Below are 17,565 nucleotides of genomic sequence, written 5' to 3' on the forward strand. Positions count from 1 at the left end.
AAATATCAATTTGGTATGTTCTGGAATGGCTGTTCGTCAGCTGAAATAATGATCACTGTGAATATAGTTCGCAGGCAACTATTTTGTCCCGCCTGTCCCTTACAATCAAGATGGTACCGTAATTAAATCGGAACACAGGTAATGTCGGTATCGGTATATCGTTACTAATGCATGTATCCCCATTCAAAATTTTGAATTGGAAAATATTTTTTCAAATGGTAATCACGATAGTTTAATCGGGTATAGATAAGATAAGATTTTATTTCGATTCATTCGCAAAAACAAAATAAACACATATACACAAAAGATTAAGGCGAAGAATCTGGAAAGTGAACAAAACCTAATAAAATAGGTTTAAAACGTATTAAACGCGTTCACCTACCAAAGAAAAAAGAAAACGAGTCACAAACACAAACAAATAAACAAGAATATTGAAGGCAGTCATTACTCAGGCGTTTCACTTTGTAATCAGGTTGCATGCAATCTTTTCAAAGACAAAACAGTGAATTAAATATCCGCTGTGCGTGTGATGCGGCATGTAAACAAACAGTCCGAAAAATCCTAGAATGAGGTGCGAATGCATGTTTCCGTTCCATGCTCAAACATATATCTAGTAAAATCTACTAAAACGTTAACACACCAATGTAAAAATCGATTGTGAATTTTCAAATATCAGTTCGTGCAGTTTAACCGTAAATATATACCACCACCATTATATACTGCCTCTGGTTTAACCGTAGAAGTATATATTTACGGTTTAACATTTGTATATCAGGTCTTCTCCATATTTGAGCAGAGCATAATTTCGTCCATCACAAAATCTTCCATTTTGCACCCATGTTGCACATTTCCAGTCTATCATTAAAAATCTGCTATTCTGTTATTTGTTTATTGATGTCACTAAGTCTGGGATTCACTTCTCGAATGCATATCTTCGGCTCGAGGTAGCCACGTCCGCACGCGACGGCGGTCGGTACTGAAATGTTAATGTTATCTATCTATCTAACTGTAAGCGTGGCACAAGAACATCGAGTTTCTTTTCACCATCACTCTGTGAAGAAGAATATAGTTCATCTATACGCCAATTTTCACAACCTTGGGACAAGCAGGAGATGTGGAACAAGCTGCATACAAAATTTTCGAGGCATCGCCCAGCGGCGTGGATGCGGCCCGACTGGATATGCGCGATTTCGATCAAGTCCGGACGGAATTTTCTCCGGAATGAGTTTGCAGCCGGACCATTATGTTATTAGGGGATTCCCGATATTTCCATGTATGATATACGTAAAAAGATTTATTTTTTGTCAACCAAAATTAGTCATCAATACAATAAGAAAGTACCAACAATAAAATTGTTTTTTTTGTATGGACATGCGATTACGATCTGATCGTTTATGATATAAATTACTGATATTGGAAATATACCTAGTATATTTCGTTTCACTTGTAGGTCAGAATTTCTGTTGGGCAATCGGTGCAATGCGCTCTAGTTTTATTTTTTGGGGATGTTAAGAAAATACGCATACGCTCTCCACTGCACACCTGAATACCAGGGGTGTAGCGAGGAATTTTCAAAGGGAGTTCTCAAATTGCCAAGTTTGATCTTATCAGCTAGCGAGAAAACGTGGCTTTAGAATGGTTTTGCATAGGAATACTTGCTAGTATTTGACAAAATGGTTTTTTTCACCTTATATTTTTGGTATTGTTAATATTATTTTTATTACATATTTCCATATATCTTTGCCGTCTCAGACAAACAAGAACACTGTGTAGTGCGCCATCTATGGTGAGTCAACTTTGACCATATTAGGCGCACTGGGAGTTAACTCAGTGAAGGAATAATAATATCCCCGTTTCGCAGTTGACTTTGTCGGCCTCGTTGTGCAGTACAGTTGCCGCTGCGTTGTACCGAATGTGTTGCGGTAAAGTCTGTGGCGCGAAGAATCGTTTAAGTATGCTTACAGCCATACAGTCCTACACACTGTGTTTTTGTGAGTAGTAATCAGTACCGGTAATATTATCATTGTCAAACAGACTGCTCGACTGTCATATCTAAATACAGAGAATAACTAATGTGCCGTAACTTATGCAGCTACCGGTATAACAGTACCGGTATACCGTTATAGTCGGACTGTCCAGTCTAATGCTTCAATGCAGAAATAGAGATGTAATGTGCAAGGTTCCATTCGCTACCGGTAATCACGGACTTCTGGACTTGTTACCAGTAATCTAGTTGAATATTGAATTGTGTTGGTCAGTATGCAAGTCCTCAGTTCTGCAGTTTACAGGTCACCGAGGCTCTAGACCATAGGTTCTCAAAGTGCTCCGTACGGAGCCCCAGGGCTCCGCGAGAGAACCCCAGGGGCTCCGCGAGCTATTCGGTTACTTTTCAAAATACTGGCTTGGCTAATTTTGTAACTGTTCAAAGAAGCAATAACAGCTTTGATAGAATTGGACAACAATATAGCCTCGAAATATGGCAAAAAGGCGGAATTAAAAAATGACATTGTTTATAGGTAGGAGCACAGCCAGGATTCTTAAGAGGGAGGGGTTCAAAGTTGGAATTGGAAATTTCTACGCAACATTCTTCATTTAAATTGCATTTAAAGTGTCTTGTCGTAATAATTCTAATTGTGCTCATCGTCATTCACGTTTGATTCGAGATTACTATTAGGATTACTAAAATGAAAGAATACTATTCTAAAATAACATAAAATACCCAAGGTCGGAACGATTGTAATTTATTTATTGCATGCGGCTAAAAGGTACAACGCATGCACAATTGACTGTGTTTCGATTTCGCAGTTACTATGATGAATAACCAAAGTAAACCTAACATAAAACTAAATTTTGTGATTCACAATGTCTATAAAAGTCTGCTGAAACAACACTTATAGTGTTATCTCCCATTTTAAGTTTTAGTTTTAATATTTTAGAATGCCGCTTTCCAATCAAGAAATTCGAGTTGCGGATTTACCTCTTTATTAATTATTATTTTTAGTATTTCGTCGCCGATGACTATAATATGATAACATGTTTTTTTTACATTGAACTCATAATTCCCCACGAGAACAAAAAAGCAATTATCGTTGTCATTGTGGAACAATACACGTATATGTCGATGGAAATTTTTGATTTAGGAAGAATAAACATCGGCGTAAAGATGTTTAAGGTTTAAAACACGCCATACTGACGAAAACAATCGGCGATTGTAACAAAATGCAATCGCGCGCGTTTTTAGCGGCCTTTTAAGTCTTCCAAAAATGTCAAAAGGGAAAAGATTCGACCCCTAATTTATTAATATGTTTGTCAAGTGTCAAATTTATAGCTTTAGTATATATATTTATCTTTGAAATTTAGATTCATTTATGACTTGTATTAACCCTATTATAAAGGTGTTGCATTCAAATTAAGTAAAGTACTTTTAACTTACTCAGGAATATTAATTGGAAAGTAACAATTTTAACATTTATTTTGGGGCTCCGTGAATATTGGTCAACCTTTTCAAGGGCTCCGCAACACCAAAAGTTTGAGAACCCCTGCTCTAGACCATTTTATTTACGTTGTGATACAACTGTCAGTACTGCAGTATGAATTAACACAATACAGCAATATGAAATTATAAAAGGATAAAATAAAAACAGAAAAAGAGTCTGCTGCTGAAATTTTTTCTACTATTGATACTTTCTGACTTTACATCAGATTTATTGTATAGTCCAGAGGTTGGACTAGATTTCTTACCTTCAGACTGTAGTGCAAAGTCTATTACTATTTTCAATGAAAATATAGTTGAGGTATATTAATTGATACCATGTTCCCCCAAAAATAAGCCTGCGTCTTTTTTCAATTTTCTTTTGAAAAATAACACCAGGGGTTATTTTTGGAGGACGTCTTATTAAAGTAAAAAATTACAATGAAAATTATGAGATTTTCAAATATACAAAATATGAAAACCAAAATTCTTTTGCCTTTTTGGTATCGCCTAGGGTTATTTTAAGGGGGAGGGCACTGTTTATTCTCCACCCAAGACATTACACAACTTTACTATTGACCGAACTGTTTGTGTTCTGATTTCTATGCTGATTGTATGACAGTATGGTGATAAGTTCTTAGTAAAAGTAAGCCTAACTACAATGGCTATTGTCACACTCCATCACATGTACAGATATTTTTAATATTCAAATTTTGAGCAAGTATAGTTGGATAGTTATCTAGTTTAGGGTGGTCCAAGGTTGTTGGCCTCGTGGGCCACACTATTATTTTTGTATTGTTCGCGGACCGCAATAGGGCCAACAATAGGTAAATAGTGCAATACAAAACAAATACTTTTATTGTCCAAACACATTGATCTTTATTTGTCATTTATCAAGCTAAAACGTGCAAAAATCTTACTATATCCACATTTAGTTCTACATTTCAAACTCTTCCTTACAATGAATGTGCCATAAGGAGAAAATGTCATATTAGATTTTCACCGACAGAACTACAAACATGTTAAGCATCGTGGTCTTTGCCCTCCCATATCCAGTCAAAAATCTGTGTGAATTGGTCAGCTTTCTTTTCGAACTCATTGCCACAAAATAACTTACAACTTAATACATTTTTTGTAATACTTTTTAGGCTGGTTGCAAAAAAACACCCGGCAGGATTATATTGTTCGGCCATTACATTAATATTTAGTTATCATAATAGATTCGATTTTTATGTTTCTATGAAGCCTATTTTGTTAGCATATATTTCCGGCCAAAAAATCGAAAGCCAGTTAACAATTTAAGACTAGCATAGCACATTATTCATCTTCACTAGTGGCCTCCGATAGCCATAACACTAGTCAATTCAGTGACATTGGTGATGTAACAATATGGTTATTTTTATGCCGAAACAACACCAAATGCAATTTTTCGTTTACGCTCGCGCAAATGCGGCGCGGGCCACAAATAATGGAGCGACAGGCCACATGTGGCCCGCGGGCCTTGGTTTGGACCACCCTGATCTAGTTCATTATTCAATTGAGTACAGAAAATCCCAATTAACGACACCCTAATATTGGGCCACAGAAACATTTTCAGGTTGGCCACAACCAGATTAATAATTGCTAGAGTTATTGATTGATAAATTAGTTAATTTTGATTGTAGTAGCAATGAATGATGATGCTGTTTTGTTTCTACTGACTGGTAATTTACATTTTAATTATTAAAGTGGAAGTGTCTATCTTTGCGAAAAGAATTTTTTGTTTTTGCCTTTCATGAGAAAGTTATGGGCCACAATATTTTCGTTCAATGAAAGTGGGCCACAAATGAAAAAAGTTTGAGAACCACTGGATTGTGCCAACATTTTTAGTAGTGCATATTAAGTTTGGCTGTTCGCTGTTTTAAATAATCATACATTTCAACAATTATTAAATGATAATACAAAGAAGCAGAACTCATTATATCTTATCATAATAAAACAATTCTAAGCAAGATTTGCTGTCATAAACGGAGGAGTAATTTTTTTAAATTTGATTTGGAATATATGTGTATATATATGAATTATATATTAAAAATAAAATATGTATGTATGTATAATATATTATATATCTAAAGTCACAATGGTATGGGAGCAAATTTCTGCAATTTCTATCATATTTGAATTGTTTTGATTGATAGTAGTAATGTTATATACTCCCAAATACCAGTATTTTACCATGAACAATGTTAAAATTGCTTTCCATATTTGGTGAATCTAATTGTATTCCTAATTAAGCTAGTTTTGATTCAACAATTTGGTTTTAAAACCACATATTACTGAAAATAAATTGATAAGTTTGCCCTGAGGTAATGACAAAATGTGTCATTAATCATCAAATAAATCTGCTTTAAAAACTATTTTGGAGTAATGTAAAAAATAATAACAAGCTATTGGGATTTTCAGTGTCATTGATATTTTGATTGATGCACTACGTACCTAAAAGCTGATTAAAGTGACATTATCTTAGCAGTTTTTAAATTCAAAAAGCTTATTGATCTTTGTCAGAATGAAGATATCAATCAATCAGTATACAGAAGAACAGTTGCATGAGAATTCTTAACTTGAAACTACTTTTTTAGTTTTTCGGTAGAGTTCATTGATCCAAATGTTTAATTTGATGGACAGACTGGAAAAATATATTGTAAAGAAGCAGGATATTATTTTGAGTTCGATTTTTTGTTTGTTTCCATTCATTCAGGCATTGTTTGCAACTATAATAATTTGGTGGCAATTAATACTTATATTAAAATGATTAAAAGACATATAAGTTAGTTTTATTATGTGGATGGAATTAGAATAGAAAGTTGGTATTATTGTTATATCCAAATGTAGCGGTGGAATAGACTTTTTTATTGCACAACAATTTGTTATAGTCTGGACTTGCATCACCACACCAGAATTGTATAATTTTATTTTAGATTTTAATTTGGTTAATAAAGTGCTTTGGAAACATTTTGAAACTAATACGGTTTATTTGTTTTTATTTTGTAGAAATTTTTTATGTAAATTTTAATAAAATTGGTCCAAGACAATGACGGACTATACTGATATGCAAATGAAGGAACGTGAAAAATATTTGGCTCTAGATGAAGATGAATTACTTGCTGGATTAAATGAAGATGAATTAGAACAACTTGAACTGGAACTGGAGGAACTTGACCCTGACAATGAATTATTACCTGCTGGTATGAGACAGAAAGATCAAACAAAGAAAAAGGCCACCGGAAAACTGAACAGAGAAGAATTGATGGACTTTTTAGAAAGTGAAGCAAAATTGATAGAGGATGTTGAAGAGACTGTCCCATATCAACCTGGAGTGAAAAGAGGGAAAGTATTTGTGCAGCAGGAAAGTGTAGAAGGGGTATTAAGGCCTGCTAATTTGGATCCAGAGTTGGAAGAAGCACTTGATAATGCAAGTGAAGCTGAATTAACAGATATTGCTGCTATACTTGGAATGCACACATTGATGAGCAGCGACCAGTTTTACAGTTCTATCAAATCATCAAAGATTGCCAACCAGTCTGGTTTCACCAGTGTAACGAAATGTGATTTGAAAGTTTCTCCTATCAATGAGCCTCCTAATCCAACGGATGTCGATAAAACCTTAAAACTGTGTCAAGAAGATGATGCTGAGCTCACTGACATCAATTTGAATAACATAAAAAATATCCCAATACACACTTTGAAAGCATACTGCGAAGCCTTGAAGACAAACACTCATGTTATTTCGTTTTCTCTCGTCAACACAAGAAGTAATGATGCAGTGGCAGGCGCAATTGGTGACATGCTGAAAATTAATCGGGTTTTGAAAATACTGAATGTTGAAAGTAACTTCATGTCTGGTGATGGTCTTCAAAGTATATTAAAATGTTTGACGGAAAACGACTGTATTGAACAACTCCGAGTTGACAATCAGAGGTCTCAGTTTGGTAATAAAGTAGAAATGGAAATGGCTGATTTCATCACTCAAAGTTCAACGTTGCTCAAGTTCGGTTATAACTTCAGATTGCAAGGTCCACGGTCCATAGTTGCTGCGCACTTGCTGAAAAATAATGATGCTAAACGACTGACAAGAGTCGAATTCAATCCATCGAGCGTAGTCACAAAAACTGTTTACAAGAAGAAGAAATGATTTTGATTCAATATTTTTTTTATTTTATGATGTCGAAAATACTGTACCTAACGATTCTGCTGCTTTTTATGATTAGGACTTTTTCTCGGATATTTATCATCAGGACTCTCCAAGCATTTAACACTTATTATGTATTTGATCGTGAATTACTCGTTAGGTAAAAAGTACCTAAGTGGTGAGATATCTGCATTAAACTATGTAACTGAAAATTTTTAATTTTGGAATAGTAAATGGTTAGTGCAGTTTAGTGGCATTTTCATTGCTATTTAGTTGTGATTCCGCTGCTAAAAAGGCATTTTTATGTTGTGTCGCATAGATGAATGAGTTACATGAATACTTAAAATTGGTATGCAGCTAAAAAGCAAAAAATGCAATGCAGTAGTATTTTTCTTCATTACCGTGTACTGATAGTTGAGATTTGAAAAATGTTGAGGGTGTTATAGGGAAACTGTTGTAAAGTTGGTTTATGTAATTTCTTATAAGCCGGATATTTTCAATATCTTACTAAATTGGTCAAAAATTTTACACCATTCAAGTTTTAAGAGTTTTCAAAATATTATCGATAACATTCGTCGCACATTTCAATTCAATTTGAATCAATGATAATAAATTTCAATAAACGTCAGTAGAGCAGTAGTAGGACCATGGTCTGGCGACATATGAACAACATATAAACATTTTGTGCCTTATTTTCTGGAAGCTTGTCGTGATTTTGTTGCATTTTAAGTTTAATAAAAATTATTTTTTGATTGATTTTTAGATTTTTGGTGATACTTGCTTGAGCTATGTATTGTATTTTCTCTCATTATTCTAATAGTTCTGATGATAATATTTCCGATGAAGGGTAAAAGTGTTTTCTTGTTTAGAGCTATTGCACTCTGCAGATGTGGAGCTCATTATTGCCTCTTGAGTGTTATTTCGACACGTTTTCTGAGTGCTGTCATTTCAATGCACATAGCAGCTGTCCTTTATTCATTTGCACCCTTGTTTTAACGCCCTTTTAACTGATCACGTCTATGTTCTATTAAGAATAAATGCTTTTCTAATTTACTCAATCTGTGTTAATTAATATGATTGATATGTTTTTGAGCTAAGGTGTCTTGTAGACCTTGCACTGTACATTAATATATTCGAAATTGCACTTTAATAATAACTCTTGCATGATATTGTATATAAATGCAAAATACATTCAGTACTGGTATCCATATATGTTACTTAATTGATGATGGACTGTAATGATGATGTCCTAGACAGGGCTTTGTTATCATGTTCCAACTGTACATGGTTTCAGAAATCACCTATTATTGCGTTGGAAACAAAAACGAGTGCAAGAGATTTGCCGTAGTTTTTTGTGTGCCTTCCGACGTCTCACCCAAGCCCACCTTTAAAAATTAGATGGATTATCATTATTATATTTCCCCTGAACCCTCATTTCATCATCGCCTTCATATTCCCTAGGGATGATGATAAAAATCCTATTTGCACGTCTGTCGTTGCAAATATAAACAGGGCTTGCGAGCTTCAAATCAGAATCGCTCAAGCTTAGTAGCCAATGACGTTCTTGGTATGATCACTACCGTGAAACATCAGCCTAAATCAACTTTGCCGGCGTGGCTTGAAGTCATCGGGTAAGGGTTTCAGATTTAAAATTATACCATTTCAACTTGAATTTTAATTAATCTTGGATTGTTAGAAGCTAGATCCACGTCATACGTTATGGTAAGCTTGGCTCTAGCTCTGCAAATTTCACGGCTGCAACTTGCCAGCCCTATGAAAATTATATTTGCTAGTTTATCGTTGCGAGTACATTTGCTGAATTACGCAATATATAAGTCGCAGCCGCATTCGTGATCAGAGTGGACAAGGTTAAAATAGAGAGTTTTATCGACATACTGAATGAATCTCTACTGCAAATATCATCAATCATGTCGCCTGCTTCGACTGAAATGCGTTTCAGAAATATGGTTTCCGTAAACGAAAAGCATCGGATACTAGAAAAATTCCCGCCTCGGATCTCGCCATGACCAAAGTTTTCAACTGTGCGCTTGGATAACTTTGACAGCGTAGTTGGGGAACTTCTTTAAGATATCATTGGGTACCGGTGACCGCTTGAACGAGGCATTGTTCGGAGAGAGAAAGCGTCATCTTAAAAAAATTTCACGCCCCACAACTGGCCGCGCTCTGGGATGAAACAAACGGGGCAGTATATTTTATACTGCCATTTTACCATTTTACAATCAGAATGATTTTTTTAACGGTAGTTCTTGTTAGTAAACAAAACCGATTTTACAAGGCTGATTCCGCCTGAATAACTGTGCGTTTGATTTTAATATTATACAACGTTTTGCAAATGACCCTGTTTATGTTTTTGGGGCACAATAAGCTGCTATATATTTTACATTCTTTAACGGCCAACGCGCTTTTTCAACTTCTAGTCTTTGGCAAACGCGCAAAAATATTATAGCGAGTCGTTATCGATAACAACCGCTTGTATATTTCAAGAGATTTCCTTTTACTTTGTATTAGCGAAGCAGGCAGTTGTAATATCAGTCAACCGTAATATGCTCAGCTCGACAATAACAAAAAGTTCACTCTGAGGCGCTATGTAATTAATTCCTAACTGTTTAATCGGAGGCGTTATCAGTCGTTTCAGCGTGGACGGCATATAGTCTCGCGAACATAACCAGAGGCGATTTCATGCGGTGTACTCGTGTTTACACTGAGGCTAGCTGCCTAGCAGCATATTATGCGGTTGCCATTCTGATTCACAGGATAGAAATCGAATCAAATAATTTATAAAATGAAGAGTCGTAGCTCGTGTAATATGGTTTGCTTACAATTACAAGCAGTCGCTGACAAATAAATTGTTATCTCACGATGCTATCTTGTTTTTTTTACATTGTGATTTTATGTAGCTTGTGTAGTTATATTAGCCAGAAATTATGGACAGGTGGAATGGAAGAATCGCCTTAGTGACCGGGGCATCATCAGGGATAGGTGCAGCGATTGCCAAAAAATTTGTCGCACATGGAATGAAGGTGGTCGGATGCGCCAGAAATATAGAGGCACTGAAAAAGATTGCAGAAGAGGTTAATAAACGTGGTCCTGGTGAGTTGTGGCCAATTAAATGTGATCTGCAAGTAGAAGCCGATATCTTAAAGCTTTTTCAAGAAATCGATGCGAAGTATGGCGGCCTCCATGTCCTAATCAACAATGCAGGATTGGCACATGATGCATCGTTGCTCAGTGGAAACACGGAAGATTGGAAGTCGATGTCCATAAATGTCATGGCAGTATGTATATGTTGTCGCGAAGCAGTCAAGCTGATGGACAAAGCAGGGGTAGATGACGGCCATATTGTCAATATGAACAGCACATCTGGTCACGCTGTGGATGACCGTCCAGACGCTCACTTTTATCAAATAACAAAGTACGCGGTCACCGCTATGACTGAGGGTCTGCGGCGTGAATTAGTTAGCAGAAAATCCCATATTCGAGTGACTTCAATTTCCCCTGGTTTAGTGGGCACCGATTTCCAACGCCGGTGGTTTCCAGATGACCCAGAGAGAGTTGCCAAAATACATTCACAATATGTCGAATTGACTGCTGATGACATTGCTGACGATGTAGTATTTGTGCTCTCGGCACCGGCTCGGGTTAATATATGTGAAGTATTAGTTCGTCCTACGGAACAGTTACGCTGATAAATATACAGATTTTTGGCGGAGTTCCGCAAAGTCATAATGGTTATATTAATTTCATTGATTATATAGGCCACTTCTTGTACTAATAACTATATTCTACAAGTTCACCTCAGGATATTATTTCATGGCCAAATAAGTGTTTACTTTACTAATTCTGCATTGAAAGGAGTAATTTTAGACGAACTTCATTCTCATATGTTAGATACAATTATATTGTTACATGGTCTAACTATATTATTTAATATCATGTGCTGAGATCATTCCACATATGCTTTCCGATATAGTATATATATGAACAAGCAACTTCTCACAATCATGGTGGCGTTCACCCACATCAACACTCTAAGCTTGACCCAGCACAAGCAATTACTAAAACGTATTGGGTATTTATCACTAAACGAGGCTGTGGGACTGTTTATTAACGTATGTATTCAACTACGCAACGCTAACAACAATTCACTGCGTTTACTTAGAACTAGACCCTGTGCAACCAAATAAAGAAAACATAAATAAGTTCACCCTCACTGTCTTTCTGAACTATGCCTCGTACTCGTCCTGACGTAAATATGGGGCTTCGCATCTTTACATTCTCTCACAACTAAATATTCTATTCAAAACTACAACTGGCTAGAAAGTATGGGAACTTCATTCACACATTTCCTTTTACATGGGCTCTATAATATGGACAATTACTAGCAATCGGGCCTTGACAGCTATAACAAGAAGTTTAGTCGTTCACTTCCACCGTATTCTCCGAATTAGGCGCGGCTCGAAACCTTTTCTGTCCATTCCTATTGTAGTATTTAACTATTTATGCAAGTTTCCGGTTTCCTATGTAAACTCCTGTTTAGATAGAATATGTGGAAGCAACATCACGGTAATGTTCAGTAATTTATTTTTATTAATGCCAAAGCACGTTTTTTTAGTTGCTTCTATACTGTCGTATCGTATAGGCTAGTACAGTGGTTCCCAAACTAGGGTCCGCGGACCTTTTGGGGTCCGCGAAGCACTTTCGGAAGGTCCGCGAAAGAAATCTGTTTTATGCCTCATAGTGAAATAATGCAAATATTAAGTGCTTAAATTTGCAAATTTGACGCCTTTTGAGCTCCACAATCACTGATCGTTCACTTTTTGTTTCGATCACGTTGTCCCATTGTGATGTCACAAAGCAGCGGATCTATGACATCACAGACAAAGTTCAATTGCTGCCACTATAAGTTAACTAACTGCCGAGGTGTAGCTTACCCTGCCTTTGCGCGTCTGTTGGTATAGGATGGAGTTACAGTAGGTAGTTTATAATTATAAAGTATGGCAGTCCGCTTCGACACGCTGTTTTACGCTTTTGTAGTGAACGGTAGGTAGCGTTAACCAACTTTGGTTTTTGGCGCAACCCTTCACCGTGAAATATCATTTCAAACTTTTTTAAATTCATGTTCACAGTAAGTGCATTTTCATTTTGGTGAATAATAAACTACTGACTGACGTTAAGTAGAGAGTAGTCAGAGAAGCACTACGTTTAGTTTTTAGCTGTCAAATTTAGTCCTTGACACACGGTAACGGTATGCATATATTTTTACGTTTTTCACTCTGTAAAATTTATTTCAAAATGTCTTTTAAAATTGTGATGTTAGTTTATTGTAATAAACACAGGTGAAGAGAAGGATTTTCACTATACCGTACGACGCATTTATTTTTTGTTGTTGTGATCTTTTAATGTTTTATTTAAGTGCATAGGGCCGCGAATCATTAAAAAAATTGAAAGGGGTCCGTCGTGGAATTTTTTTGAAAAAGTTTGGGAACCACTGGGCTAGTACAAAGCCAACATATAATTAGTTGTATGTATGTATGTTTATTTGCCTCAAAAATGTAACAGTATCTGCATAATAGTTAAACGGTATAAAAGAGACGGGATACATGTTCAAGACCTTGCTGGCCTAAGACACAGATGTGCGACATGTTTCAGAAATAATATATAACAGGAACTTCTCAATAATTCAGATTTGTTGCTGTGTGGAACAACGCCGACATTCATCAGTAATGTATTTTCTTGTACAGAGCCTTGTTGAAAGCTATCGGCACATACAGTACAGTATATTTGGTTCGGCGTACCTCGTACACCCTATAACAGGGATGGCGAACCTTTTTCAATGAATGGGTCAAAAATTATATTTTTACCACGGAACGGAAGAGTGTAGGTCACAGTCTCACAGATATTCAATCCACGTTTGTATCTATAAGAAACTTGCTGCTGCATCTTATCTTGCAAAGTTTATGAGCTTCAGCTGGTGTTGTTCAGTTTTGAGCTTTTTATGCCGCAATTCTACCAGGCCTACTGCTACTAGACTTTATGGCATTCGATTTTTATGATATTCGTGTACTAAAACACGCATATGAATTACCAAAAAATGTTAAGGATCACACAGCAAATTATTTTACGGTTTCAAAGAGTTTGGAGGGAATTCCACTCTGACAGATTTGTATTTTTCGATCGGCTTTCAAACACAATAAGGCACTTTCACACTGCCCCATTGTTATTTCAGAATTCTGGCCTTTATTTTAAATCTAAAAGATTTTGTTTCCCAACAGCATTGTAGGCGAGAATCCAATAAAATGCAAATTACTATCTAGTTCTCGTATATCCTTCCAAAACAATCTGTAGTCTGCCTTTTGGTCATTGGTCACAGCCATTAGCTGCATATTGGTATACACGGCTGCAGACGTGCGTCCAAGATTAGGAGTTTCGAAAATTATCATATCGACACGAAATTAAATATGGAATTTGAGCTATCGCTTCCCTGGCTGCCCAACTGACGGTACATTATAATAGTTTACTTTATTAGAGCCGGTTTTATCAATTTTTATCACTAATATGTTAGTATGTTTATGTCGGGTCACCGAAATAGTGCAGTGGGTCACTTTGTGACCCGCGGGTCAGTGGTTCGCCATCCCTGCCCTATAATCATCGTGTTCTAGTTGAGTTTGTCTGAGAATAATCAAAATCCTATCGCCAACCAATGTTACAATAGCGACATTGCTGACAGGACTGGACATGTGCGCACAGTCGATAGTTCTGACATATGTAAATGACTTAGGCAACAAATAACCTACAACACATCGTTATTGGACACATTGTTATTGTTTAATTAAATGTTATCAAAGTATAGAGGACTTGCACGGGTCACGTGACCTTGTTACTGGACGGCAATAAAACAAAAACGTCCATTTGGCTCCTGTCAGTTGCAAGTCGGATTATACGTTTCCGTTTTGTTTGGCTGTTGATAATGGTTATTTCGTATTGTTCCGCTGGCTGTACGTATAGTATAGACAACGAAATGGATCATCAGCTATATTCCACTGTTTTCAAAAGATCCGAAACGTCGCGCAATGTGGATATCATCTATTGGCAGGACTGCTTGGTGTCAAGTCCAGAAGCCATCTTACTCGTGTTTCACTGTTTGCGGACAGCACTTCGTTGATGGTGAGTCATGATGTGCCGTTATCAATTTTTTTAAATATTCATAAGCTCCCTCATTTCAATGGAAAGCAGATGACAAACTACTGTTATTGGTAGGCTCAGGTGTAGGCCTACTTGCAGACTTGACTCGTGTAAGGTATTAATCAATAATTGCCATGAGGTATTGTTTCCCTAGTTAGCAGGTAATCTATTAGTAAGTGTGAAAATTTGAATAGATAACTAAAGTTTAACGCCAGTGCTAATGCAAAAAATAACCAGAATTCAATTGAATTCTCTATCTGAGAATACGCTAGCCACCGCATCTCTGATCCCCCTGGGAGTTTCACAGGTTCCAATCCCATGCGGGGATAGTTATGTGCGAGGGGATTGCAGCTCTCCTCCCACTAAGGGTGGTTCACACGACCGCTGGTCGATTACGACATCCCCCACCATCAAGTTCATGCTTCTAAAACAAATAACTGGCTAACTAATCCCGACATAGAATGGTAATCGTACGATGTTGCACCTTGCAATCTGTCCCCAACCACAGATAAATTCTATCCTAAAAACTACCCACATTGGTAGGCATAGTTGCGTTTTAAATTGAAAGAAGTCTTCATTAATGGTCAGAAGGTGTTGTCTGATTGTTTTGTTAGGTAGCAGGTAATTTATTACTGATCTGATACACAAACTTGGCACTGTCAAATGATGATTAGTGTTTAATTTATTTTCAGGAAAAGGGAAGATACCCATTATCAGCTGCTTACATGTCCCATCGATATTTGAATTTTCGCCATCCCCAGAGAAGTAGAGAATAGTTAGAAAAAGGAGGATTTTGAAGAAAGGCAAAAGGCAGGACCATTTCAACAAATTCTGTTAACTTGTATGCGTTGCAATATTAATTCGCAGTTGTTAGCATAAACATTTAATGTGTCTTTCGACTAGACCTACCACACTTTAAAAAAAAGCCGCCTACACCCCTTTTCACTAGAACCATAATACTGTAAAATATTTGATAGAAATTACCCCCGAGGCATCATATCTTCCATTTGAAAGGGCTGTGGAGATAGATACATTTTTTACTCTAAATTATGGAATGTTACTTCCAGGTTATCTTATCCTTGCTTATAGATATCTTGAGGTTAGTAACTCCAACTGACCCATGCATGCCACACTGAAAATTCTCTTGTGTACCCATAAAATAAGGCTGTTGGAGCCTTCAGACCTTGAAAACAGTCGAATCTGAGCACGATGGATTCATGTGAAACACGTAATATGCATTTAGAGGCAAAAATATCCCATCCCGAGCAGCACCGATCCACAACCTGCCTATGGAATCAAAACATTAGACAAATTGGTGTACTGTGCGCATTCACAAATTTTTGCGAATCAAATGTGCCTTTTGACTAAAGAAAATTTAGCATTGAAATGGTCAATCTCAATATCAACCTAGTATCTGCAGATAAAACCAGTTTTTTAAAAATACATTTTTGATGTGCTTTATTTTTCAAATATAATTTATAATTACTGTAAAGTGTGTGATACATTTGGTACTATGAATACTATTTGCAAATTAGCTTGGGTTACACCCCTCTCAAATAAAAGTTTAGACTCTTAAGTCGTATCTCATAATATTCTTTAAACAAAAGGTTGCGGCTAGCAGGCTACCCATCAGAATTTCCTTTCAGATCACAAAGTCGCAATATTACGCCTCGCTTAAGTTTCATTGGCAACTGTATCTGGTTGTGGTATCGGTGTCCAACGTTAGACTGAAACCTTCACGACCAGACCCACCGAAACAATTTTTTTTCTTGATAGGGTCGTCTTGAAGTTGATTTCGTTACAGCACATTGGACACTTTGTCTCCACCAATCCACAGTAATGACAAGTTACTTTGTCATTACGATAAGCATCAATAAATGGATACTGAGGATGTATTATCAAGTCATGCAAGCTGAGGTCTTGTGCCACTGTGGTCTTGTTGCAACTTATACTTTGCCATCCATCTATTCCATGGTCGCACCTATATCTGTTAGATAATGGATACAGATAAGAGTTTTCATAAAATCTAACGATCAAGGAGTGTGAAATTTATGTCCATATCCCACCACAGCCACTAGTCGTAAATGAATTTGATTCCGGGTAGCATATATTTTTTACCAATGACAATAAAAAGACATTTTGAATCAGTTGTACAAGCACCATTAGGATAGGATTTATCTGGCGGGAGCCAGTTATTTGTTTTCAGAAGCATGGACTTGGATGGTGGGGAATGGTCGTAACCGATCAGAGGTCATGTGAACCACCCTCGGTGGTAGTGGAGCTGCAATCCTCTAGCACATAACTATCCCCGCATGGGATTGAAACCTGTGAAACTACCAGGGTGATCAGAGATGCGGTGGCGAGCGTATTCCTAGATGGCGAATTCAATTGAATTCTGGTTATTTTTTGCATGACCACTGGTGTTAAACTTTAGTTATCTACTCAACCTTTCACACTTATTAATAGATTACCTGCTAATCAGGGAAACAATACCTTACAGCAATTGATTATTAATTCCTTACTGTCTTACACAAGTCAAGTCTGCAACTAGGCCCACGCCTAGGCCTACTGATAACAGTAGTTTGTCATCTGCTTTCCATTGAAATGAGGAAGCTTGTGAATATTTAAAGAAATTGATAACGGCACACTATCACCACATTTCCACTCACCATCAACGAAGTGCTGTCCGCAAACAGTGAAACACAAGTAAGATGGCTTCTGG

The 17,565-nt window shown here is 36.7% G+C and overlaps 1 protein-coding gene and 1 pseudogene across 1 annotated transcript; both read left to right on the forward strand.

Moving 5' to 3' along the window:
• Positions 1 to 6,485: 6,485 nt before the first annotated feature.
• Positions 6,486 to 8,850, forward strand: LOC120325856 (tropomodulin-1-like). Its single transcript, XM_039392023.2, has one exon. It carries the CDS (start codon positions 6,543 to 6,545, stop codon positions 7,641 to 7,643), a length of 1,101 nt encoding a protein of 366 aa, XP_039247957.1. The 5' UTR covers positions 6,486 to 6,542; the 3' UTR covers positions 7,644 to 8,850.
• A 1,510-nt stretch (positions 8,851 to 10,360) lies between these two features.
• LOC120325859 (dehydrogenase/reductase SDR family member 11 pseudogene) lies at positions 10,361 to 11,571 on the forward strand (annotated as a pseudogene).
• The last annotated feature ends 5,994 nt before the right edge of the window (positions 11,572 to 17,565 follow it).

Source organism: Styela clava, chromosome 4 (assembly GCF_964204865.1).
Source record: "Styela clava chromosome 4, kaStyClav1.hap1.2, whole genome shotgun sequence".
NCBI classification, from domain to species: Eukaryota; Metazoa; Chordata; class Ascidiacea; order Stolidobranchia; family Styelidae; genus Styela; species Styela clava.